The sequence below is a fragment of the Podarcis tiliguerta genome, assembly GCF_965153285.1.
Source record: "Podarcis tiliguerta genome assembly, chromosome: 17".
Lineage (NCBI taxonomy): Eukaryota > Metazoa > Chordata > Lepidosauria > Squamata > Lacertidae > Podarcis > Podarcis tiliguerta.
Window position 1 is genome coordinate 8,458,878 of NC_139550.1, and position 26,850 is coordinate 8,485,727.

The 26,850-nt window shown below is 40.8% G+C and overlaps 2 protein-coding genes and 1 long non-coding RNA gene across 4 annotated transcripts; 1 reads left to right on the top strand and 2 right to left on the bottom strand.

The window, feature by feature from the left end:
* Nucleotides 1-1,107: 1,107 nt before the first annotated feature.
* Nucleotides 1,108-8,804, bottom strand: LEPROTL1 (leptin receptor overlapping transcript like 1). Its single transcript, XM_083420886.1, has 4 exons — nucleotides 8,560-8,804; nucleotides 5,921-5,996; nucleotides 4,361-4,547; nucleotides 1,108-3,909 (listed from the first exon to the last, which is right to left on the bottom strand). The coding sequence occupies exons 1-4, from the start codon at nucleotides 8,573-8,575 to the stop codon at nucleotides 3,793-3,795; spliced, it is 396 nt and encodes a 131-aa protein (XP_083277012.1). The 5' UTR covers nucleotides 8,576-8,804; the 3' UTR covers nucleotides 1,108-3,792.
* Nucleotides 8,805-10,031: 1,227 nt separating this feature from the next.
* Nucleotides 10,032-11,042, bottom strand: LOC310668072. Its single transcript, XR_014506602.1, has 2 exons — nucleotides 10,912-11,042; nucleotides 10,032-10,374 (listed from the first exon to the last, which is right to left on the bottom strand). It is a non-coding gene; the product is annotated as an uncharacterized lncRNA (long non-coding RNA).
* Nucleotides 11,043-11,091: 49 nt separating this feature from the next.
* Nucleotides 11,092-21,546, top strand: SARAF (store-operated calcium entry associated regulatory factor). 2 transcript variants are annotated; one of them, XM_083420563.1, is made up of 6 exons: nucleotides 11,092-11,385; nucleotides 13,105-13,283; nucleotides 14,663-15,077; nucleotides 16,290-16,395; nucleotides 19,150-19,274; nucleotides 20,280-21,546. In XM_083420563.1, the coding sequence occupies exons 1-6, from the start codon at nucleotides 11,298-11,300 to the stop codon at nucleotides 20,303-20,305; spliced, it is 939 nt and encodes a 312-aa protein (XP_083276689.1). In that variant the 5' UTR covers nucleotides 11,092-11,297; the 3' UTR covers nucleotides 20,306-21,546. The 2 variants fall into 2 exon arrangements, with proteins under 2 accessions (XP_083276689.1, XP_083276690.1); XM_083420564.1 differs by having other exon boundaries at nucleotides 11,143-11,385; nucleotides 14,663-15,045; nucleotides 16,288-16,395; nucleotides 20,280-20,352.
* Nucleotides 21,547-26,850: the final 5,304 nt, after the last annotated feature.

Consider the following 26,850-nt stretch of genomic DNA (forward strand, 5'->3'; position numbering starts at 1 on the left):
ATTATCAGTAGTTTTATTATACCCTGCCCATCTGACTGGGATGCCCCAGCCATTCTGGGCAGGTTCAACATATATAAAAACATAATAAAACATTGCTCTTTTATTTAAAAAAACAAAACCCCTTCCCTATACAGGGCTGCTTTCAGATGGCTCGGGGACAGACAACTCCATACCCTCTGGGCGTCCTAAGGAAATCAAATCAGAGACCGGGGTGGCCTTTGTAAATCCGGGACTGTCCCTGGGACACATGGAGGGTCTGTAAAGTTTGAAAAACACTGCTAAGGGTCAATAAAACTCCAGCCTCATCCCCTTTTCCTCTCTCAAACTGAAACTTCAAAGCTGGGCTAATCTTGGCCCTAAACTGCTGCATTTTTCCCTTGGTCCACATGCTTCTTTTCTTGTTATATAGCAATAAGCGAGAAAGGCCAAGATCCTTTCGCCTGCGGCATTGCTGCCCTCCAATCTAGTTTTTCCTGTAATGCTCCACAGCCTCCCAACAATCTGCAGTTAAGTAATACCCTGTCTTATGAATTTGTGATGAACACTGGAGGGGTCCCCAATGGCAGGTAACAAAGATACCAAGTCACAGGAACAAAAATAAAAGTGGCATTGATGTAAACCATTTTTACCCCTTTCCTATGAATGGAAAATCTTGTTCCTCTAGTTTTGGTTTACATAGTGGCACTAGCTTGTATACATTCAGTGACCTTGGCTTGTATTATTTTTAGCTTATTGTATTATCTGTAGTTCATTGGACTATTTTGTACACGTTTACATCAATATCACTTTTACTTTTGCTAAATTGGGTTTCTGCAACTTGTGAATTTGTGGAGGAGACAGAATTTGGAGTGAAGATTTATTTTCTAGATGGGGAGTACACACAGCTCTGTCTATTTGCTCAGCTGATGGCACAAGTCTTAAAGAGAGCCAAGCCATAGATCTATTTGACTGTCTGAGCCAATTTCATCAGACCAACTAACGTCTATATATCAGGACTAGATAATTGGCTTGCTGCTCTCCAGGCATGAAAAACTACTTCACACGTTATAGTGAAGCTGGTTTTCTATCCTGTTATTAAGAGAAGATGCTCATTAAAAAGCCAAAACATTCTGATATTTAAATTTTTTATTGTTTTCTCATCAAAATTTCTCTTTGTAGAAGGATGGCAATGCTGCTCAGTGCATATTACATGAAGAAAGACATACCTCTCAAATGTCTAACCTGATAATAGGAGACAGCACTATGTCTAAAAATAAGCAAGATCACCACCACAATGCTGTCCACACAATTAATACACAGAAAATACACTACTATTAAATATAACAGAGTTGGCGCCCAACTGAAGAGTAGCCAGTAATTTCACAAAGAAAAGTAACAGTACAACAGGGGAGAAGAGAACTCATTTACTATAATACATGATTGGAAGGATCACTAAATGAGTCATCTATTTGACAGCTACAACTGTTCCACTGTCAATGTAAAGAATTTCCAATGGAATTTCAGGGATTTGAGAGCATAAATACCTGTGTCATGCAGAAGTCATGCTTCAACATCCTTGAAAGACCTGGGAAAATGTTCAGACATTTAAAACTTGGACCAGGATTCAAATAACTGGGCACAAGTACTTCACAATCACTTTGTACATGTCCCTCTTCTCAGGACAAAAATGTTGTTGAAGTTACAATAGGGATGTAACCGTCAAGATCACCCCTCAGACTTAGTTTTAAATTTTAAGTCGGTATCACATTATTTTTAAGAAACAGAACCCATTCATCGTCTATGCTTCTGAAGACTGATGCCCTGATAACTACAATCTGCTCATCAACTCCTTTTTTTTATGATGCCAGCACATGAAGGAGGACGTGATGCAGCTTCCCTACCGTGGCCAGAGTTCCCTCGGTAGAAAGATGCAGCAAAGAGCTTCCATTCAACTCTCTTACTTGCAGTGGGAGACCAATACGTACTCACTGCCTTTATCTCTATCCAGATGCCCCTCACCCTCCCAAGATGCTGGGGAGGCGAGTGATGTCTGGATGCGTACGCAGGGCTTCACTGTGGAGCATGCATGTCTATGAACAAGTCAGGGAAATAAAGAAGAAAGCTCCACTGAATTGTGCCAGCAGATAGCTATATTAAGAGTGGAATGAATGTGTTCAGGTGACTGTATCACTTGGCTAGACTTGGCTAGTTTGCATGACTGCACAGTGTGAGAGCACAGACAGAGACATCTGAGTATCTTACTAACGAGTCACCAGCAAAGCACCACTCCAAAAGAATTGGGTCTACAAAATACGGTTATTTATGGTTAATGGAAAAGACAATTAAGAGGTATGCAACAAATATAAATATTGTATGGTACGTGTAATATACTCTAACAGAACTACAATTATGATTAACATTTATTAATGCATAAACCGGAACATTGACAGGACCACTATAAAACCTTCATAGTCAAAGATCTGCAAGGCAGCCAAGCTCTGACTGTATATCAATACAATAATTGATCTGTCAGGTAAGTTATTACCTACAGCGAAAAGTTTCAATCTACATTTGAAAAGCCTTTTTATACCATGTATAAAATAAATTAAAAAGGGAAGCAGAAATTCTCCTTTTATACTTTGCGAACATAGTGGGTGCAATCCACTGAGTAGTTCTCCTGTACATGTCACGGGGACAATGAAAGGGGGCTGGACAAGAGCACTACCATTCATTTCTACATGGCCTGGGCAGGAGATCTTCTGGCTGAGTTGTGCCCATAATCAGTAGTTACATGGATGTTCCTTTTACCTCCCCTTTGGTAAAACATATAAAGAGTTGACTTCATAGATTTTCAAAGTGTATAATACATATAAACAGAAAGATTTCAAAATGGGATTTTTTAAAAGTGGATTTTAAATGTCAGACGCCTTCCACTTCCCATTGAGAAATTAGGTTTCCCCCCTCCTCATTTGGAGTGTCAACAATAAAAACTTGCAAAATATTTGTACAATGAGCATAAACTTCCAAAATAATAAAAAAATTCCCCTTATTAAAAGCTATCCCCATACTATTGGCATTATCACATTTTCAGCTGTCTATGGAAACAAGCAACCCATTAATCAGCTGCTAAGTGCTTCTCCCTCCAGCTCTTTCCACTTCACTTCCAAAATCCCATAACCATGTTCACATTTGCTAATAAACAGCACATGCCAGCTATATCTAAGCACTTTCTATTTATTTCAAAAGGGGTTGAGTGTTGAGCACATGCTTCACTCCTACTGAGTTCAACAGGACATGTGAACAATCCTATACACACTTGCTCAGGAGTAAGCCCTATTGAACTCAGTGGGACTTACTTCAAAAAATACCTGTGCAGGATAGGGCTTCAAAAACACTTCCATATGACTGGACTGTGACCTCCGTTTGTTGCCAGTTTGGTTACACGATTGTACATTGTAGCTTAAAAATAATTCATGGTCAAAAGATCGATTTCGTATTTAAACACAGTTATGTTCTTCAAAAAACAAACAAACAGAAAAAAAGAAAAACACAGATTTAAACATCACATTTAAGCATTCTGATCCCCACATTAAAGGAAAGCATTAAACTAAAACAGCATCAACAATTAATAACATTTAAATCAAGCAAGACGTTAGAAGTTGAACGTGAAAGGAGAGGAAAAGTGACTACAGAGTATCCTACACCTAGAGTCCCTCTGTGGAAAGAGTACATTCGCTTTATTGCCCGTTCTTGCTGTTGGATGGATGGCCACTGAATGACACAAGATGCCGATAGTTCTCTTTCCAACTCTTTTCACCACTGTTGCCAGCTGAAGTCGTCGTTGCTGCCAAATACCAAGAAAAACCCTAGGATGGTAGCAAAGATGACTGTGTTTCCTGTGAGGACAAGCGCACAGGCTCCCCAACGAATCTATGGTCGAGGGGGAAAGGAGAGTTACATGGCATATACAAAGAAGCAAACAAACACGTACACGTTATGCTACCTATACAGCTGCAACCAACATAATTGCTCTGTGAATGGAAGAAGCTCCTTCCGTTCACAGTGTGATTACATTGGATGCAAGCCACTTCTTACACTTATAATATTTGCTTATATGTGGAATCCATTGTTCTTAGGAGCTCAGAGGGTTCCCAGGTGGCATCCCAAATAGATCCTGTTTAGGGCTAAATCCTATTTGTTTTATATGCCTGATACCATAATCTGGGCTATATATCTGCCAGATGCTCTGACAAATAATCTAGAATCCTGCCTACAAGCTTTATAAACTACCCAGCATTGTTTGACCTGTTCTATGCTTCTCACTTTTTAAACAAACAGAACACCACAGTGAAACACATGCTCAAAAGGAGGAATTACTAACCAGTAGTGCTCTGGCAAACACAATTGGGAGCCCAAATGCTGAGACAACGATGCCCGTCGTAAGAAATATGGCAAGTTCCTTGCAGGCATTACTTGTAGCATCTGTGTCTTCGACGACTCTTCTTGCTATGCAGTATGGAATTGGAGAAAGGGTGTAGAAGAACAGGACAAATAGAGGCCAATATTCGCTAGAAGAAAAGAAAGCAAATCACATTTGACAGGTATTCTTCCTCTTGTCCTCAGAGTACCTTTAGGTAAAGTCTGCCTTTACAATACACAGCAAAACACAATAAAACAGCCACACCCATATATAAACAATGTAATAATTCATGATAATGCAAATAAAAGTCATGTGCAAAGACAGCTGGGGAAAATACAAGTCCAACAAAACATCTAACCCAAGGCTTGGTGCCTTTTGGGATAGGAGGGACCATTTTTTTAGGGCCAGATGAGATACATGGTAAGAAAGCTTAGGCACTACCGATTTACATCAGCCCAGGTGAGTTTGATGCTCAGACCTAATATGACAGTTTCTGAAATAATCTCTTAACATTGGTATCTCCACCTTAAGGAGAACAAATTTATTTATTAAGCACATAAGCAACCGTTCAACCGGAGTAACAAAATTGATGCATTGAAGAGAGTGGAATAGAAAGTCATATGATTTGTTTCAATTTATAGTTCAGGCTGTTAAAGGTAAAGGTAAGGGATCGTGACCAACTCTGGGGTTGCGGTGCTCATCTCGCTTTATTGGCCAAGGGAGCCGGCATACAGCTTCCGCGTCATGTGGCCAGCATGACTAAGCCGTTTCTGGCGAACCAGAGCAGCGCACGGAAACGCCGTTTACCTTCCTGCCAGAGCGGTACCTATTTATCTAGTTGCATTTTGACGTGCTTTCGAACCCAAAGCTATATTGTAGGGCAGATTGAAGCTGTGAAGTCACTCTGTTTATTGCTTTAGGACTCTTCAGAAGAATAAACTTTTTGGATTACAACCTGAGAGGCTTTCTATCTCCAAGTCTATTCATGATTCTGAGATAAGTCAATGTGGTGCTTCTCAGATATTGTTGGACTCCAACTCCCATAAACTCCAGCCAGTACGTCAAAAAGGCAGAAATAATGGGAGAGTCCAGCAGCGCCTGGAGGTCAAATTGGCTAACCCTGAACTATCCAATATGGATTATAATGAACAGAGCACCTTTGTAACTGAAAATTACAACTAGAATTTCATCACATAGCTAGAGTCTATGCTCAGTTGGCAGATGTTGGGAAGGGCTATGGCAGAAGACACTGGTTTCAATCTCTGGCATTGACAGACAGGTCTGAAACGCTAAAGAGTCTGCAGTTAATGCTGATGTTACTGACTTTGCAGACTAATTGTCTGATTTGACATAAGACCACTCAAAAGTATCAACAAAGGGGTGCTAGTGATTTGCCAGAATTGGTGTTGGTTTTGTTTGCTTATTTAAACCCAATAGCTACGAAGTAAGAAAAGAGAGTTAGAAATTAAAAAGGAAACTAAGACAACAGCAAACAAGAATATGCTTTTGAAAATGCATTACTTGTACTGCGGAAGGGCACAACCAAGCATCAGGAACATTAGTCCAACAGCTCCCCCAAAGGACAGGCTAATCAAAGCTGTAAAGACAGACATAAAACTGTATCAGTCCTCCAAAATATTTGATGAGTTTTCCCCCTCTAATAACAAGAACTGTGGGCAGAAGGGAGACCAGAGTACTGCTTCTATTCCTCTCATCAATAGCCTTCTCATTCCGACACTTTGAATATACCATACAATAGCAAAGATGAAACTCCAGCTTGGAAAAAAAGTAAGAGGGGGGCAATACAAAATAGTGTAAATGGCCCCCTTTCCAAAAATTACATCTATATAAGCTGTGAACTGCTCTGACAGCTCCTGGTAGAACGTTCTTTATGAAAATAATACAAGTAATGCATAATGTGAGATGAAAAACAGTTATATTTACACTTTATAAATTTGATGCTGATAATTGGGGAATCTCATGACTGTTCTGTTGTATTTAAGTACTGCTGGTGAGAACCCAATTTTATGCTGGGTTGCTGCTGATTTCATGGAAAGGAAGGACATCAGTAAATAAATTACTAAATGATATTGACTTAACTGTTAAGATTGCAAAAGTGTTAGCGTTTATATAGCCTTTTCCGGCTGTTCATAGTACTGCGCAAAAATTACATCCATCATTCCTACAACATCTCTGTAAGGTAGGTGAATATTATTTTCTCCATACTTCAGACTGGGACTGAGACAGAGCAAAGTAGCTTACCTAGGTATACCCAGCAAGTTCATGGCAAAAGCAAAATCCTATGTACTTACATAAGATGAAGTCTCATTTTTGAACTCAAAAAGGCTTACTTTTGTGTTAATTTATATAAGTTTGTGTATTAAGGTATCAGCACTTCCCTGTTGTCTGCCCCAGTATCACTGACCAAATCAGTGACAGTTCTCATAAAGCCACTCCACTTTCTTTTATTCTTGCTTGCAATGTACCAAATCTCCTTCCTATTTACAAAACTTAGCCCAGCCTCCCTCCAAGTATATATATATATATTTAAAGGTGTAAGATTAACATTGTGAACCACTTCAAGATGAGAGACAAATAAGAAATGTGTCAAATAAAGTTATTTAAATGCACAGGAGCCTCATCTTCCTCCTTTGCATCTGGTAACTTTTACTGTAGACTCAATAGGTTGCAAGATCAAGTTTACTGGAATGGATTCAGTGCTTCTCAAACCAGCTGTTGTTGTATACAACTCCTATCATCCCTAGCTATCACCTCTAGCCAGAAGGTCCGGGGTGATGGGAGTTGTAGCCCAACCACAGCTAGGGGTCCAAGCCTGAGAAACATTGGTAAACCTATGTGTGTTTCTTAATCAGCAAATTCTTCCAAGCTAAATGGTGCTGAATTCCAGAAGAAGCTGCATAGTCTAATGCAACAAAACCATCAAAAAGTCCCTTCCCAGCTCAGACTAACCAATTCATTGTGACAAGATCTTTTGTGGAATAGATCAGGTTCATCGTTTATGCCGCAATAAATGTGTAGCTGCAATCTTACGCACACTTATTCGGCAGCCCCACTCCGCTCAGCAGGGTGTTGCGTCTGACTAGAAAGGCACAGGATCACAATGTTTCTTGCATTTTAAGGTACCACAAAGCTTGGTTGACAAAGTTTAGCCATGCCCATTCCCACGAGTGTGCATTGGGTTGGGGCCCAAAGGTTTGCAGAGCCCAAGATTTCATTCTGCATGACAATTGGGATACCTTCGGAGAGCTGGCAAGAAGGCGAGCAATAATAATAATAATAATAATAATAATAATAATAATAATAATAACTTTGTAGTTTTTTTATATTGCAGTTTTATGTTGTGAACCGTACTGAGATCTACGCATGAGAAGGGCAGTACAGTGGTACCTCTGGTTACGTACTTAACTCGTTCCTGAGGTCCGTTCTTAACCTGAAACTGTTCTTAACCTGAAGAACCACTTTAGCTAATGGGGCTTCCCGCTGCTGCACGATTTCTGTTCTCATCCTGAAGCAAAGTTCTTAACCTGAGGTATTATTTCTGGATTAGTGGAGTCTGTAACCTGAAGCGTATGTAACTCGAGGTACCACTGTATACAAATTTAATAATTAACAGTAACATTGTCATCGCTTCCCTGTTCTGCCCCAGTACCTGGCTCTGGGGGAAGGATACTATCTCTGCACATGCTCTGGAGCTGCCTCTCCTACACCCGCTAACTCGGAAAGTTAAAACTCCTGGGAGACGGGCCTTGCTTCCGGCAACAACACTGGGCTCGCCTTGTGACCCGGCCCATGCCTAGGGATGTCGGAAACGGACGTGAGGGGTGGGGAGCGCCAACCACACACAGGCCTCGAAATGTGGGTCCAGGTATCGGGGGGAGCAGAGAAAGAGACCAACGAGACACTCTCTCCGTTTGCGCGCTTTTCTAGCCAAGCGGCGCATCCTCACAGGCGGGGAAGGCGCACGTTGCCATGGAAACAACGCGGTCCCTCTTCTCCCCCCCCCCTCGCCAGAAGACGTCACCGCCAGGGCTGAGGGGCGACGTCCTTTCCCGGGCCTGGCACGGAAGACCCCCCCCCCGCCCCGCCGTGCTCCCAAGCCCTTTCCATGCCACCCCTCGGAACCGCCACAGCGGCGCTACCTTTGATGCCGGCCATGATGCTGCTGTTATTGTCGCGCACAGGCCGCTCCCAGCCAACCACAGAGCGGGAGGAAGACGGCCAGACAGAACCCGGAAGTGAGCGCTCTTTCGGGCCAGAGGAGGACTTCGGGCGGGCAGAAGCCGGATGGCACCGTAGACTTAAAAATGGGTAGATGGACACGCAGGGCGCAACTTGCAGGTTCTGTAGGGCGTTTCGCCTGCTCCTTCCTCCAGGGCGGAAATAAGACACGTCTATGGGAACAGGGATTTTAGGACAAGATGAGATCGAACTGCACTTTGACTTATCCAACGAAAGCCAGAATGAAAGAGAGAAGGGGAAGGGACTTTTGATTTCAAATCTAAACCAGCTTCAGCTCTGTCTCCTTCTTAACAGAGGACAGTCACTCTCTCCCAATTACAGCCCCATCCACCTTATAATATAGAGATAAGAGAATTGAAGTACAGTAGCGTTAATTTTCACGTAAAATAAGAACTGAGCTGGAAACAGCGAGAACTCCTGTCTTTGCAGCTGCCTTTTGTTGGTGGTGGTGTTTGGAGGGGGCGCGTTTGTGCCCAATAATACCTACTACACTTTAATATTCTAGCTTCTTCTATTTCGTAGACAGCTTTCACTTCTTTCCTGGGGTAATGTTTTTAAAAATGGCTTCGACCAAAGAATCTGGAAGCCCCCCAACCCCGACAATGAAATACTGTATGTTACCCGCCTGCTTTAATTCTTATTTCTTTGTTTGAATGTATTTGGAGGTGGACAACCCTTGAACCTCATGGGAAATACTGTTCTGTCATGTATGATTTAGTTGAGATTCCTGCATTGCAGGGGGTTGGACTAGATGACCCTTGGGATCCCAACTCTACAACTTTATGATTTGAAAGGTAGAGATGATGCGGAGGGATCTCATAAGAGCAGGGAATGATGCAGTCCTGCCGAGACACCAAAAGGGAATGGAATTCATGCAGCCTTTTGTCCTGTCTCCTTTTTATACCTTTTCTCTCCAACCTCATTACTTCCCTTCATCACCATTCAACATGCTCATAGGCTGGTTCTTCTTACTAATTTGATAGTTTAAGCAGGTTTCTGTGAGACCAAGTTAAAATTGTTTGTTGTAACACTTAACTTTGCAGTTTCATAGTTGTGTGTGCAACAAGATGCAAATGATAAAATCATTTAAATTGTACCAGTGTCGGAGCTTATTTTTGGAAACCACACCATGATTCAAGGTAAATGATCAATCCACCAAGTCCAGAAGGCATACAGAGATTCCCTGGCCTAGGACATTCACAACAGCTTGCAACAAATATATGTGTATAATTATTGTTTAAGGTGTTTAAGGTGGCATTGTGTATGCTCTATAAAGCAATTGGAAGGCATAGCGTGTTGTAAATCTGCACAGATTAATTAATACAATTGAATGTGTGTGGGAGTGGGGAATAAAATGTCAAATATCCATGGCACTGGAAAAATCATTTTGTTGCAATTACTTAATATAGAGGAGCCAACACCTTTTACTATAATTTTCAAGTAAATGTCGAAGGGAGAGGGTGGTGCTGTGCTCTAAACCACTGAACCTTTTGGACTTGCTGATCAGAAGGTCAGCGGTTCAAATCCGCATGATGGGGTGACGGTCCCAGCTCCTGCCAACCTAGCAGTTCGAAAGCACAGCAGTGCAAGTAGATAAATAGGTATCGCTGTGGCAGGAAGGTAGACGGCGTTTCCGTGCACTCTAGTTTCCGTCACGGTGTCCCATTGCGCCAGAAGCAGTTCAGTCATGCTGGCCGCATGACCTGGAAAGCTGTCTGTGGAGAAACGTGAGATGAGTGCCACACCCCATAGTCACCTTTGACTGGATTTAACTGTCCAGGGGTCCTTTACCTTTTACTATAATGTCACTACCCATAGATCAAGCTGCTGCTAAAAGGTCAGGTTCTTTTTAAAAAGCCTCCACTGTTCGCAACCTGAACTGAATCATACAGTGCATTGCACAGCTGAGTAATAGATTGCATCATATATGTCTGTTGTGCTTCCTTCATGGATTTGTGCAAGTATAGCCCTGCCTACAACAGCTCAAGCCACATTGTGCTGAATGTGTGTAAGGTGCCACAAGACTCCAGCTTGCTTGCCAGCAAACAGCCACGATCCATTAATCCATTATTACTGGGGAACTTTTGTCGTGTTCGGTCCCCTGTTCCTCAAACTTGGGTCGCCGGCTGTCGATGGACTATAACACCCATCACCCGTGACGATTGGTCCTCTTAGAAAGGGATCATGGGAGTTGTAGTCCAACAACAGTTGGGGACCCTGGAAGCAGCCTTTGTTTATTGACACTGACTCACCGGAAGAGACAATACACTCTAATGTACACCCAGCACAAGCCCATTGGTTCCCGACTGCTGCTTGCTTTGCCCCGCCTCCCATGGCCAGCAGAGCCAATGAGAGGAGAGGAGCTTCTCCAGCCAGCGAATAGGATTGCCGGGCGACGGGCGGAATGGCCAATCATCCCATCGCCTTGTCGGATGACCCTCCAGTCGCGAAAGGCGGGCGACAAAATCCCGCCCCCCCCCTCCGACTGCGAGGCGGTTAAAACACCGTTGCGCCGTCGAGAAGGTTCGATCCTTGAAGAAGGCAGCAGCCGCGAGCCGGCGAGGGAACCAATCAGAGACGCGGAGAGCGCCGACGCCACAACCGCTGAGAGAGAAGACTCGTCGGCGGACGCGCCGCGATGGTGGCGCCGCTGAGGCTGCCGCTGCTCCTGCCGCTGTTGGTGGTGCTGACGGGGAGCGAGCCGGCGTGGGGCTGGGCCCAGCAGGGTAAGGCCAGGCCGGAGCGGCGGGCGGGTGGGGAAGGGGGAAGGGCCACAGTATCCTGTCAGAGGCTACTGTCGTCAGTCTTGACAGGGAAATTGGGCCTCCAGGTTCAGGAGCAGTTTACCTCAGAAACGCCTTCGGTGCGGGAGGGCGGCTCTCTCGGAGCCCTGCTTGCTTGGGAGCTTCCTGGTTTGGCAGGCAGACGTGGGACCGGCCACGCCGAAGGTGTCTCTTCTTGGCATGTCGGGGCGTCCAAAGGTGACAGCCCTTTCCGCCCAAGCGGGCATTTGTAATTTGAATTTGATGCCTGAGCTTGGTCGTTTCCCACTTGCCTCTACATCCCCTTTTCCCTCCTGTGACTGGCGGTGGGTGTGGTTGTAAGCCTGAGGCATGGGCTGTGTTGCTTTTGTTGACAAATGCATTGGATTGCAGAGGGCTGGGACCAGATGCCCTTTTAAAATGTGTTGAATTAGGGGGTTATTGGGTTGTTTGCGTTTTATTTTTATTATGTATTTTATGTTTTTTATATTGCAGTTTTATCTTGTGAAATATTTGGGTCCTGTAGGTATGGGGCAGTATACAAATTTAGTAGTAGTAGTAGTAATAATAAATGGCCCACAGAACCCCTTCAACTCAACAGTACTGTGATTCTATGAATTAATGAATTAATAAATGAAAGATGCAGGCTCCAAGGCAGTTTGTCTCTGAATATGACTGGGGTTTTTGGGGTGTGGGTGGGAGAGAGAAATAAACAGGAGAGCAGTTGTCTTTTTGTAAGAGTTCCAGAATCATCTGACTGGTCACTAAGTGAATATTTGGTGTGATCCAACAAGTGTCTTTTCATATTCTCAGTAATCATGGTGACAACATGGAAACCTTCCTATTCAGCAGCAGTATCTCTCCGCATACTAATCACTAGTCAGGCCAGGGGGAAGCTGTAGCCTTCAAAGGAATCTTATGAATAAGGTAGTGGGCTAATTGAACCTCAATGTAACAGCCCAATGCTGTGAATTTCAAGGACTTTGGAATTCAGATCCAATGTGCTGCAGTTCGGTGGGCTTTATTCGCATGTAATTGTAGATAGGATTGTAAATTAAATGGGACCTCCATGTCCAAACACTATATATATTTGATTATTATTATGCTGGGCAAATAGAAAATAAGAGACATACAGTATCTTGCTTACTGAGATTTCAGAAGCACCTGGCTGAAAGATATTGGAAACAAAATACTTGACAATATGGAACAGCCTTTCTCAAACTTGGTTCCCCAGATGTTGTTGGACTACAACTCCCATCACCCCTAGTTACCAGGACAAGTGGTCCAGGATGATGGGTGTTGGTAGTCCGACAACAGTTGGGGACCCAAGTTTGAGAAAGGCAGATATGGGGTATTGGCCTGATCCAACAAGGCAGTGCTTTCCTGTCCTCCAGTAATTATGCATCAGCATATATGTAGAGCATAAGAAAAGAAAATCCTTTTTTCTGTGCTTAGTTTTCAGACACTAGAGAGCTTTGTAATATTATTTGTTAACTCAGTATTTGGGATTGTCATAGGCAGCTGCGAAATATTGGGAAAATGGTAACAGGAATTATTCTACTGAGAAGTTATCTGTTGGCTTTTAGTGATTATCCTCGATTTTTTTAAAAAAACAGAAAAGTCTGCATTCCTATTTTTGCCTAGTGTTTCTCAATCTATTTTTGTACTCACACATTCTTCCAGATAAAATTTTGTTGCGAGAAATCCAAGCCCTGACACTCTACCCAGGCAGGTTTACAAATTATCGACGGACATCTCCAGTTCCCCAGTTGCATTGTACTGGCGGCTCAGCTGGATGTGCAGCTTACACACCAGAGGTCGTCCAGTGTTACAACAAAGGCTGGGATGGCTACGATGTACAGGTATAGTCACTTGGGAATCTGTATAAATTAATTAATCCTGGTGTTGGGGTGAGAAAATGCTATATGTTCCCTTGATAAGGCATACAAAGGAAAATGGCCAGGACTTAGGGAGGATGAGCCATTGATGCTTCCATTTGCAGCCAGATGTAGGAGGTAAAAAACAGATTGAGAGAAGCTAGCTCCTCTACAAAGTGGGTCCATATTACTTTCAAGAGAAATTTGGAGACCCAATAGTGTTCCGGTGCTATTAAAGAGTACTTCTTTTTGGCAGTCTTCCCCAAGCCACTTTGTGAATCCTGTTAAGTGGGTAAAGACCTGTTTCCCTCATTAATGGGACTCTGAAAATACCAGCTTTTAGAAAAGCTGAATTGTAATAAAAATTCCCTGAACAAGATTGTTGACCAACCTGCTTCCTCAGTCACAAGAATGAATTAGTAGAATATTTTGTGGTCTTCAACAACAAGTAGACTGACGATTCTGATCTGAATGTTTTATGAGTAAACTCCATAAGGATAATTCTTTATTGCATTGCATTCTTTAAAGTAATTATATTTTTAATCCTGGAAGATTGAACTCATTAGGCCAAAAATACAGTAGTTACTGCATATAATAAAGTCAAGTACTGTTTTTGTTTTCTTTTTTTGTAATTGGACAATGCATTGTGCCAAGCCATTAGGAAATAGAGACGTACTGTAGTTCCTTACCAAAGGGATGTGACTTCTAAAGGGCATATTCATTTCTGGCTTACTTTTTTTATCTCAGACAGGCAAGAAGCTGACACAGAACGTTTGAGAGCCATGCTACTTCACTCTGACACTCCCTTTGCCAACTTTTGTTTAAAACTTTAAACATTAAAAATAATAATAATGACATGCTGTTTTAATCTTTTGAGGATATATGCATCCTATTAAATTTAAAAATCCCTAGGGATAAACAAAAAGTACTATATATGTGCAGTCAAACAGTTGGCGTTGACTGCTACAGAACTCAGGGAATACATGTTTAAAGTCTTATTACAAGGAATGTGGTCCAAATTTATTAATTATTTAGTGTTACTTTCTTGTGAAATTCCTTTTGAGAACTTGCTCCCAATCTGCAGGAAACAGAAATGCTGTGTATGTTACACTGTTTTTAAATAGCATTATTGGTGAGATCCATGGTCATGTGAGCAGAAGTCCTCTCATATGACAGGACTTCTCCTTCTCTCCCTGTATGCTCAGTAAGATCTCAATAAGGTCATCTAGCATACATTTAAAGGGCAGGGAGGGGATGTCCACTGATATCTAGTCCACTTGTGGACAGACACAATTTGGTATCTGTAGTTTATTTTATTCTACTTAAAAGGAAGCAAAAATAACAAATGATGTTTCCTTTTTCAGTGGGAGTGTAAAGCACACATGGATATTTCATATCGCTTTGGAAAAATTGAAGTAAGCTGTGAAGGCTACGATTACCCAGATGACCCTTACATATTAAAAGGATCATGTGGCTTGGAGTACACATTAGAATTAACCAAGGAAGGACAGCAGAAAGCGAATTCCTTTGGTGGGAGTTACTATTCCACAACATCTCATGATTCATTAGGCTCAGGTGCTGGAGTGATCCTCTTAATACTATTTGTGGGCCTTGTTTACGGCGTCTACAAGCTATTCCTCTGTGATAACCGGCCACAACATGGTTTCTCTCACGGTGATGGTTATCCAGGAACCTATGGGCAGGATAATCAAAGTGCCCCTCCACCAGGATTTAAATCAGACTTCACACCTCCTCCAGGATTTAAATCCCACTTCACAGGTAAAGTTCTCTCTTGTATATGACAATAGGAACACAGGCATTGAGAGATCTTGTCCAAAGCTGGACAGTAAGTAGTACTGCATTGTAGAATTTTGTTCATTTCTTGTTCTCAGTCCTCACTCAGGTCTGTAAAAGACATTATTATATTCTGTAGAACTTCATTCTTATGACAGTTCCTTCTACTCTTGATTTGACATTTTATTCTAAAGCAAAAGGGTGGGAAACAGTAATCCCATGAGACGGTAAGAGGATATGAAATAGAGCATGCCACTCATGTGGTCTGTGCTCTCATCTTCTACCAATCTGCAATGTAGAAGGAGATCAGCATGGATGCTTCATTGCTTGTAGGTGTGGCTTGCTTTCTGTAGATAATCTTTTTTCTTAGTTACTACCTCTATATTTATAACTATTGTGGCAAGATGTAATGCTGGTAGTGATGAAGGTATATTATGTTGTCACTGTACTGTCTTTCAAATCTCAAGTCAATGAAATGGAGTAGATTAACCTCAGAAGGTCCAAGAATGACTACATTGCATCTTGGAAATAATAAACACAAGGTTTTATTAGCAGATCCTATCAATAAAAAGAAGGCATCAAACAAACTGGAAAGCTTCTTGGTAGTACCTGTTCTGCTAATATTGCAGGTCCCATTGTACTACAGTAGTAGTAATACCCTATCCACCTGGCTGGGTTGCCCCAAAACATCAAACATTAAAAGCAGCTTATTAGGAAGTAACCCCCAGTGGCATCTCTGGATCTAGTTTTAAATAAACATATTTGAGATCAGGCTGTTAGAAATTTTAAAAGACTCTTCAGTTTCTAGCAATGGGGACCCACTGTTGGCTGATGTAGCAGTGATGCTTTTTTAAAATATAATTTGGAGTCTCTTGTTAACTGTAGCATCATGATGATTTGCATGTATGAATTAACATAAAATGAATTGCCTTCATATTACCCATTGTGAATCTGGAAGCATTACGTAACCGTATTTATGAGTGTGCATGTGTGAACTGTTAGTGTAGTTCCCCTTCATTCCTTCAGAGTTTTTAAGCAGGCCTTGATTCAACGTCTGAAATCATTTGAGAGCATGCCTTGATCTTGAGTGACATTCCAAAGCAAATAGCCCTCTGGTAACTTTTCTTCAACATAACAGCACTGCTTCTGTTTCAAAGATTGTTTAATCTAAATCTATATAATTTTATTTGGATTAAGGTGATGCTGGTGGCTCATATTCTGGTTCAAATTCAAACTCAGGCCCAGGATTTTGGACTGGGTTAGGTGCTGGAGGGCTACTGGGATATCTGGCAGGCAACCAAAGGTAAGCTCTATATCTACCTTGTTTTCTCTTGGCAACAATACTTTCTGGGCCTGGTGGGTGATACATTTACATAATATGTGTGGGAGGTGAAAGGAATGGCGTTCCCAAGGACAAGAAACCAATGTGAGAGATTGTCTTCTACATGCAACATCCAATAATTTATCTATTCAATTTTTAAAGTTTTGATTAACCATTCTTTAATTAGGGAAATAACTGGAATTTTCTGATGTATAGGTAAAACAGTCATAGCTGCAATCAGTATATTCAAAATCAATCACGCGCCCTAACATCTATAGTAAAATTAATCCCTAACGTAAGGCCAAAAACTTCCATAATCTGTTCTCATTCCATTTGGAATATTTATTTTCCAGAGATGCATAAAATCTGCAGTATTTATATTGCATTTCCAGCATTTGATGTGATATGATTTGTAATATTTGCAATATTTTATTAAGCATGCTACAGTTTCAAAAGGAAAAAATGCTTTAAAGTTCTGAGAAATATTTGTCTTGTACTTGAAGTGCTGCATCTCTGTACATAGTGATCCAGCCTGTAGTTACTTGGAGACTTTATTATAGTAGCCATGAAGGAGTTAAGTTGTGTGCAAAATATTCTTCAGGGCCACAGTCTGGAAACTAGATTGGCCACCAGAGAATACAGAAATCGGCTATCCTTGATACAGTGCTCTTTTAATTAGGCTCCTTGCTTTGCAGTTGCATAACATTGCATCATTCAGTGAAGAAATTCCTGCTACCCTGTTTATAGTAAAGCAGCCACTTCAAGAGAACTGAGGTGTTAAATGGTGGTCTTTGCTTTAAAATAACAGAATATTTCAAAAACTAAAAATTCTTAAATTGTGTTTTGCTTGTTGCATATTATCTTTTGTTTTGGGAGTTCTAAAAAACAAAAATGAAAGGTGTACATTTGAAAATAAATATAAAATAATTCAAAGGTCAAGTTACTATAAATCGTATTTAAGCTGGTCTTTCTTCTTTCTAACATAAGCTTCTAATATTTGTCTTGCATTCCTGTGGCCTGCCTATTCCAATATACAACTAATGTACAGTAATGTTTCTCCAGTTTCGTTTGTTATGAACTAGCTACTTTCCATTACCAGATCCAGGTATAATACTGTTAATTACTTATTTGATCTCCAGCTCCTCTTAGCTCATCTTACATTCCAGGTTATTCCTTCCCAGCCTCTGGTTTCTTTGGCTCCTTTTGCTTATCAAGCCTCCCTTTTCTCTCCATTTCCCTTTGTGCTTTTCCCCACATAATTGTTTTGTAGTATAGTTGATTAACTGCTGCTTCAAAAGGAATGAAATTTAAGTAACAGCTTATCAGTGCTCAGTTATCAGTGCAAAACACAGCCAAGATCCCAGCTCATGTAAATCAGAGGAAAAAGGAAGTTGATGACAACTCAGTAACCATGTTAAGTTAAAAAAAAGAAAAAAGGTTTAAGATTCTTATTTAAGTGAGTTTGCAACAATTTGTTTTGGCATTTTCCTGCAATGTTTAGTTATTTTTAGTATTTGCCAAGAACTCACTGAGCACGGCCTTCTAGTCTGCTTTTGTACAGACACTTTATTTCTTAGGTTCTTAGGTACAGTAATACTATTATTTACACTGGCTGTGTGACCTTGGTTTTGCACTGAATCTAAAAGACTTTTGAGTATTTGATGCTGTTGTTTATATCTCTGCAACCTATTGTGGTGGTTCTGCCTTGATTAACATGTTAAGAGACTAGATAAAATCCCAAAGCTACTCCTGGGAGTTACTGTCTTCTGGCAAGATTAACCCTGAGCAGGCAAAGGTTCCTCTAAGCTGAAGCTAAGTTTGTTTCTTTGGACAGTTTTTATTAAGAGTTACATTGGTGGATTTAGGGGTGTTCATCAACTTCCCGTGTTTGAAAATTAACAATAAATTGCTCAGTACCATCCTTGGCAATCTTGTTCTTTGTTAAATTGAAGTGTATTATTTTAATGGAACCAGAGGAAAGTTTACTTGTAATGTGTTGCTGTTAGGAACTAGAAAGCTGCTTTATATGTCAGACCTACCTCTGTATTCTCAACACTGACAGGTAGCATATCTCTAGGGTTTGAGGCAGGGTTCTCTCCCAGCCCTACCTCAGGATGCTGGATATAGAATCTGCCACTGTGCTATGGCTCTTTCCAAAATTACTGAATATCCCCTTGCATATATAAATGTGTTTTTCCTATAGTGACCTTTTTAAAAGAAAGGGGTGGTTTCTGGGTTCACAGTGCCTTTGTTGCTGGTGAGGAGTTTCACATTATATGACCTTCCACTTTAAAAAACCCAGACTCCTTATAGCCTTTTTGCCTGAAAAAGAACATGAACATGTGATATCTGGGTTTAAGGATTGAAGAAAATATTGGTTTATAAAAAGTGTAATTGTAGGGTGTTACCTTAGAGTGAATGTTTGGAATAATTTTCTATATATAGCTAACAGACAAAGAATCAGCAGTTCTTTTTTCTTTTCTTAATTTTGGATTGTTTTTATTTAGATTAGTTTTGTTTTTGCTTTTTTGATACAAAGGTTCGTATCAAACATCCAATATCTTTTTAATTTTCTTTCAAACTTTAATAAAATCTATAGGGGGAAAATATTTTACCTCCCCACTTCTATACTAGCTTATCTGTTTCTTTAAACATTTGTATTACTACTGCTATTGCATGTGGTGGGGAAATGACATTTGTCACTAAAATAGTTTAATCGATTTCTCCCCACCACAGGTCATCTACGTATAACCGATATTCACCTTACCATAATACGTGGGCTGGTCCAACTGCTCCACCTCCTACATTTGGTGCTTCAAACAGCTCTTCAACGTCTTATTCAGGGACAAAGTCCACCTCAGGTAAGTTATAAGCCATGTTATCTTTATTTTCCTGGTGAACCTCAGGGGCGGTAACTTTAATCACTTCACTGCAGTCCAGAGAAATTGATTGCATTTAATTCCTGTTTAATTTTGTTTTTTCATGATATTTTTATTTTATTTGCATTATTACATTCAGTTACACATTTTAGCATTCCAAATTATTGTTTTCAATACTATATGTGTAAATCTCTATGTTTATATATTTTCCTTATTCCTATCCGTGACTTCCCTCCACCACTTTACAGCTTCTTTTGTTTTTGTTTCTTTTTGTATTGTGTTGTGTATATTGCTTCTATTTCCCCCATAAGCCGTCTGTCAATATTTTAGCTTTACAAAATTTAGTCATTGCATATCAATAAATTTGTTTTGGAACGATGTTTTGTCATATATTCTTTCACACATTCCCATTCTGTAATGTAATTCCTGTTTAAATCTTTGGGGGTAGATAAGTGACAACTCATCTGCCTCACTTTTCATAGGATTTAGGCTTAGTTTTCACCAAGCTGATAAACCTGTATGGACTGTACAACATAATGTAGGAGAAGGCACACATAATTTAATTCTCTCCCATATTACTGCCTCGCATCTGGCATATAGAAAATTTGTATATTAAAATATGCGAGTAGAACTGCTTTCAACCTATTTTCAAAAGGTCTTGTCTTACGTGTACAATATTTACTCAAATGGAGTTCTATTAAACATTGTAATAGATGAGAGAGGATACACCCACACAACACATTTGTAGCAATGTTTAATTGTTTATTGGTGGTTGTTATATATTTATTTCTTCCTTGCCTTTTTCTCTGACAGTGACTTAAGGACACTTACAGATAAAGTAAGAACAGTTGAAAACAAGGGATGGGGGGGATAATTTAAAAACAAGTAAACATTAATAGAATTTATGTATATAATATGAAATTGTTTCTTCAATCTGTTCTCAAAAGAATTACCCATTGACTGATCATCTTTCTCTTTCTCTCTTAGGTTTTGGAGGCACAAAAAGGAGATAAAGTTCCTGATCTGCTTGAGTGTGTGAATAAAAACAACTTTCCAGCAATTCTTTAAAATTCTTTCCAACGATTTTGAAACCTGTTTTAGGCTTGGCTTTGTAAAAGTTCATCTTTGGATTCAGTTACACATATGTGTATTCGAGTTTGAACTTTAATATATAGTTTTAGATTTCGGGAGTTGTTTTGGATAATTGCTTAGAATAGAAAAACAAGAAGCGGACACAAATTCTGTCTGAAACCATTAAGTCCCATTGAAAACAATGGTATATTTCTGAGTAAACCATAATTTACAATGGGCAACATTTTAAAAAAAAAACAAAAATAAAGAGCATGAAGAAATACTATTACAGCAGGTTGAAAGCAGCATGAAGGTGAATCTTCTCATTAAACTTGTTCCAAAATGGTGCAAAAAATACCCATTTCCCCATAAACCTTTGTGGATAGTTACCTTTATGCCTGATAAGTAAAAAACGGAAGTGAAAGTTTGAGAATTCCAGTTTGCTTTCTGGTGATAATAACATGGAAATAACAATGGGGATAATAACTAGGAAATGGCATATCTACATCTTTGAAAAAATTGCTTTAACTTGTTTTTATTTGGTTTTGGGGTGAAAACACAAGAATAGACATGCATGGGGTTTTAAAAGTAAGTCAGTCTTATTTGGTTTGCATTCAACTTAGTCATAGTTTGAGTAGACCCACTGAAATCAGTGGATTCAATTGGCTACAACCCATTGAGTTCAGTGGAGCTTGTTTCCAGGTATACATATAATTGTAGACCTTGACCCTAACCAGTTCTGGTCATAGGCCACTAGTACATAGAATCATAGAACTGTAGAGTTGGAAGGGGTCCCAAGGGTCATCTAGCCCAACCCCCTGCAATGCAAGAATCACATTAGTTGTACACAGTAATATATCATCAAATGACATATTCAGCCAATTCACCTAGATGAGCACCATAATGGGGATTTCATCAACATCAGGTCCTTGTCCTACCCACGTGATGCTGACACAAAGCCCTACACTAGGACTAGACAACAGAACGAAAGAACAATCTCTCCCCCACTCCCTTTTCCCCTCAACCGCAAGATGTCTATGACAAAAATGTATTTCACTAAAGGCAAACGAACTGTGAAAAAGACTTATGAATGCAAAGTGAAGACAATAGGTGTACCTTTCCCTGTTTTTCTGTTTTGTAACAAAAAAAAAAATCTTTAATAAAAACTAGTTTAAAAAAATCAGGTCCTTGTGCAGAATACAACTTCCCTGTAAGTTATCTCCCTTGGTGTATCAGAGGGCTATCTTTTCATATGGTAGAATTTGGGTGCCATAATAGACTTTGTACATGTGTCCATTGATATCTTCCTTCATGCCCTTCATTCTGCTGAATATAATTACCGGTATATGTTACTAGTTCCTTGTGCAAAACCTTTTACTCTTACTGAGAGTACAGTTGTGACTGTTGTCTTGGTTCTCCCTCCTTTCCTGTGAGGGGGAGAAAAACCCAAAATGTTTGCATTGTAAAAATCTTCATACTTTGGATTTAAGACTGTGTCAAAGTAACTGATTTCTTCATTTAATAACTCCTTTAACACTAGAGACAATGGCTAATGGAATAGGTATATGAAATCATAAGAACTGGATTAATTTAATTGAAAATTCCAGTGTCCTGCATTAAATTGACAGCCATTCTTTAAAAAACACTACTTTATAGATTTGATAGTTGTGATCTTCTGGATGGTTGTTTATAAACTGCTTTCCTATATGGAAAAGAATAATGTATTGAATGGAGATAGTGGAACTGGCTTGGTTTGCACATAATGTTAAGTCAAAGGTTGGCTTAGTGTGAATGAACAAACATGCAGGTGCACAGCAAAAAATGCAACTGATTTGCTTCTTCCCTGGTCCTGCTGTTGCTGTATTACCCAGAACTGAGCCATGGTTGGGTTTTGCATTACTGATGATCTAGTCCACTCTGCATTTTTTCCATTGATCAGACATCTAACAGATTTAACAGTAAAGAGAATGGGTTTGGAACTCTGCGTCTGTATTGTTGCCTTTTATTCAGCAGTTTCCATGCTCTCTTTTTGCTGTATGTTTAACAGCAAATGTTGAAATAAAATGCAGAACTAATGTAAATATGTGCAAGGCTAAAACTGAGTAAATTCTTTTTTCACTACAGAATTTTGAACATGTGGGGAACATGTGGAGCTTTATGTAGGAAGCCCGGCCCTCACAGGCTCTCCTTTTGCTTCTGTCCTGTGTATCTTCACATACCCATGGGGTCCAGACTGGTGGTTACTGACATGGAATGAGACCTTGGGGTTTTAGCAGATACCTCCGTTAAGATATTGACCCAGGGTGTGGCAGATATGCAAAAGGTGAATTCCATGCTAGGGTTCATTAGGAAAGGGATTGAAAACTACCATTATTCTAATGTCTCAGCTGCAGGAAATCATGTCTTTCCCCTATCGGTCTCTACAGCAGGCGCTGTAACTCTCCAACAGTTTGACTTCTCCCCAGAAGGTGCACTCTTCCATTATCTCATGAGACAGACGGATGCCAGCCAAACACAATTCTATGAGACCATGCTTGAATTACCTTGTATAGTTCTGGTCTGTCTCCATGAAAGGCAACTTCACAGATATATTCGTATTTACCATGATGAGGCCATTCAAGTTTCTCTTTGCAGTGGCTATGATTTACCTTAATAGCAAAATAGCTGCATAGTTCTACAGTTAGCATTTGAGCTCCTTTGGAAGGGGTGATATAAATTGAATAAATAGCACTAAGAGTGATGAGAGCTCACTAGCATTATTTCTAACATATAGAAAAGAGGAAGAGAATGCAAGGACTGCCTTCTTTCTCCACTTCTTCCTTGGTCTGGTCTACCTTTAAGCACTATTCTGGTAAACCAGTCTAGCTGAAACATTCAATGGTTTAGATCCTAAGATACTTGAATGGAAGGAAGTTCATTGGGGGGAAGTTTCTTGTTCCCTTCCTGGAGTCACCCACACATCTAAAGTCTGCGGAATTGTCCCCAATTTGAGCTATTTATTTAAATAGGGATTGTGCAAGAGAACTTTCTTGTGAATTGGGTCTTGTGTTATTTCATATATGGGATACTTTGCTGATTCTGTGCCTAGGGCACCAGTGTATTGCCAACCAGCCCTGCCTGTTGCACAATCAAAGTCCCAAGAAATGACAGTGTGTGCCTCCAGGGGTGAAGCCAAACTGCTGTGTTAGCAGCATAAAGTGACCTCTCTGGGGCAGTGTGTATAGAGGTGCTGGGCTGCCCAAGCCACAATACCTCACTGATGTGGGCCAGAGGAAAGCAGAGCACCAGCTCGGCTGCAGGAGTTACCAGAAGGAGACATACAAGGCACCATCCAACCATCTTAGGGACTCCATGCTGGATTTGTGTAGGGTTTACTCCTTAGCCTTTTCTTCTGAAGACATTCCACAAGTCAGTGAACGCTTGGAATACAAGTTTTCCTTCTCCTAGATGGGCTACTTTCCTAGGTTGATGAGCCCTATCTGTTCCTCACTTCTCTGTACAGCACATGCAGAAACTCTTATTGACCACTGGACCCAATATTGGTTTTGCCTGCTCAATTCAATGGAGCCTGTCTTCGCATGAATCATCGAAATGGTAATTGCCATCCATATAGCACCCACACTGATGCAAATCGGTTGCTTCCTTCAAGCAAGTACAGCTCAGCTGCAAACTTGCCTGACAGGATCTCCTGCCTTCCTGAGGCAATAGCCTAAGGGTTGCTTTCATGTGCTATTGTCCCTGGTTCAAATCCTCTTCTTGCCATGAACTCACCTACTAGGTGGCCTTGGGAGAGCCAATTTTCTCCCAGCAGCTGCCCCTTATCCACAGTATGAGGATAATGGTATTAGACAAGCTTCAAGAGCAGTAAGGAATACTGAAATCTATATTTTTGAAAGTGGATGTTTTCTGTCCCACCACTTCCACCTCAGGAACAAGTTTGGAGATGATCTCTTGAGAGGTCAAACTTGGCATAAGGGTTCCCCAGATGGGAGTAGTGGTCTTTATCCATGTTTGGATGCCAGGTACAATTTTCAATCAATACGGCATACCAAAACATGACTTTGGATTGATTTTACCCAATATTGGGCTTGATGGGTCCAAATTCTCAAATTGCACTATTCATTTAAAAATCACATTTTTTGTTTCAAAAAAATACCCAGGCAGCATTGGGCACTCCTCACTAGTAACATATATGAAGCTCTTTGACAATTTTTTTAAACAAAATAATAAATTTGCAACATACATTTCTAATATTTGATGTCAGTATGCAAGGAGTAGCTTGGGAGTTTAAACGTGAAGTGTGCAAATTTTAAATTCGTAAAATGCCAGAAGCAAATAATAATCTGTGCACCTGATTATCAAAACTCATCGAGTCTCTCACATGAGGTGACAAGTTCCATACAGTGAGACACTTAATATCAGAATCAACATACACTGTATAAGTCCTAGCACTCTAATAGGCTTAAGATGAAATTATTATACATCCTACCAAGGAACTGGGGTCAAGACACATGGCTCTCCCCTCCCCCTCTATTTTAGCTTCACAACAACCTTGCAACACAGTTTAGGCTAAGAGACCATGATTGGCCCAAGGCCATCTAGTATCATCCATACCTGAAAGGCGAGCGGAATCTGGATCTGCCTGCTCCAAGACCAAAACTAACCACTGCTATAACATTCTAGCAGCTCCAGCACCTGTTTCCCTATTGCCACTGAAGATATCACACACACCTTGTAAAATTTAAACATTACCACAAATAATTTTCTTTCTTTTCCCCCAGCAGGGCTTTGAAATGCTAATCTTTTCTGAGTCATTCCTTACTTACTCCACTTAAAGTGAAGCCAAACCAGTCAAACCAGGATTCAATTAACCAGATTTTGAAAAACAGCAAACACTTCCAAATTGCCAGGTATGAAATCATGCAAATTCCAACGCACCCCTAAGTCTACCCTATTCTATATAATCTATGTAAATAAGTCACAGCATTCTGTCACATTCTAGGGTAGGGAGATTATTTATTATCATTTATTTCTGACAGTTACGTTCCACTTTCCTACCAAGGTTCTCAAGGTGGTGTGCATGGTTTTCTTCCTTCCTGTTTTCTTTGGCAGGAGGAAAACCTGTCATCCCTTTTGAGGGGAAAACATAGGTAGGAGCAGTGCCCTTCCTGTCCCTTTCTGAAGGCTGAAGTGGGGCAACTATACGTTTTGCTGCTTTCATATGCGTGTCGTTTCCTGGTCACTCCGAGACCTGGGGAGCAAATATGGGGTAAGGCAGGCTTCCTCAACCTCAGCCCTCCAGATGTTTTGAGACTACAATTCCCAGCATCCCTGACCACTGGTCCTGCTAGCTAGGGTTCATGGGAGTTGTAGGCCAAAAAAACATCTGGATGGTTGAGGAAGCCTGGGGTAAGGGCTGTTGCCATGTGAGGTTTCCAGAAGCTTCTGGCAGGCCACCTTTCATTTGATCTAGCAGCAGGGCTATGTGCTTGTCTTGGGGTTAGCACAATGAGAGCCTCAACTCAGTGGTGGTGAAAAATACAAATGCAATGTTTGGGATTGTTAGGAAGAGGATTGAAAATAAAACAGCCATTATCTTAACGCCTTTCCCTTTGCAGAAACTGATAATACTGACACATCTGGAATAGCAATTACAGTTGCTTCAAGTTTCTGCTTGCGAGGAGGCCCTGACCTTAACTTTATTATCTACTCCCAGATTGGCAGGTGCTTTGGGGGAGGACTAGCTGTTTATCTTCCTACAGGCAGCGCCTGAGGGTACTGGCCCTCCGCAGCAGACATCACATGCCAAGTGAGGAATTCTGTTGGCTTGCACTAAGGCGGAAGATCTACATGTGCAAAACAAATGTATGCAAAGCTGCTTGTAAGCCACCTTGCAGATCTACAGGGTGGAAAGGCAGGATAGGATCTGTCGACTGGCTGGCTGGCTGATTCTGCTTGGCTTGCCTTGAAAGGATTTCAGAGTTGGGAAATGTGCAAAGTAAGATAGGAAAGAACCAAGGCTGCAAAGCAGGGAGTGGACCAGTGGGCACATGTTTAATTTTGAGAGAGTACAGTGGGTGCTGCAGTAGGAAGGTAAACGGCATTTCCATGCACTCTGGCACTCATCACGGTGCTCCGTGCGCCAGAAGCAGTTTAATCATGCTGGCCACATGACCTGTGAAAGCTGTCTGCAGGCAAATGCTGGCTCCCTTGGCCTGAAAGCGGAGATGAGTGCCGCACCCCATAGTCAAGTTTGGCTGGACTTAACTATCCAGGAGTTCTTTACCTTTATCTTTTCCACCTTTATAATAGAAATGTCAGTGTGTCAGCAATACAAGAACTAGAAAGCCCCCTTCCCCTTGAGAGAACAGGCAATACTCAACAGGCCAAGAAAAACACTTCTCACAGTAATAAACCACAATTTAGGCCATGAAATATCAGTAATGATTTACAAATAAGCCAGTTGGAAGACGTATTTCTTTAGAGC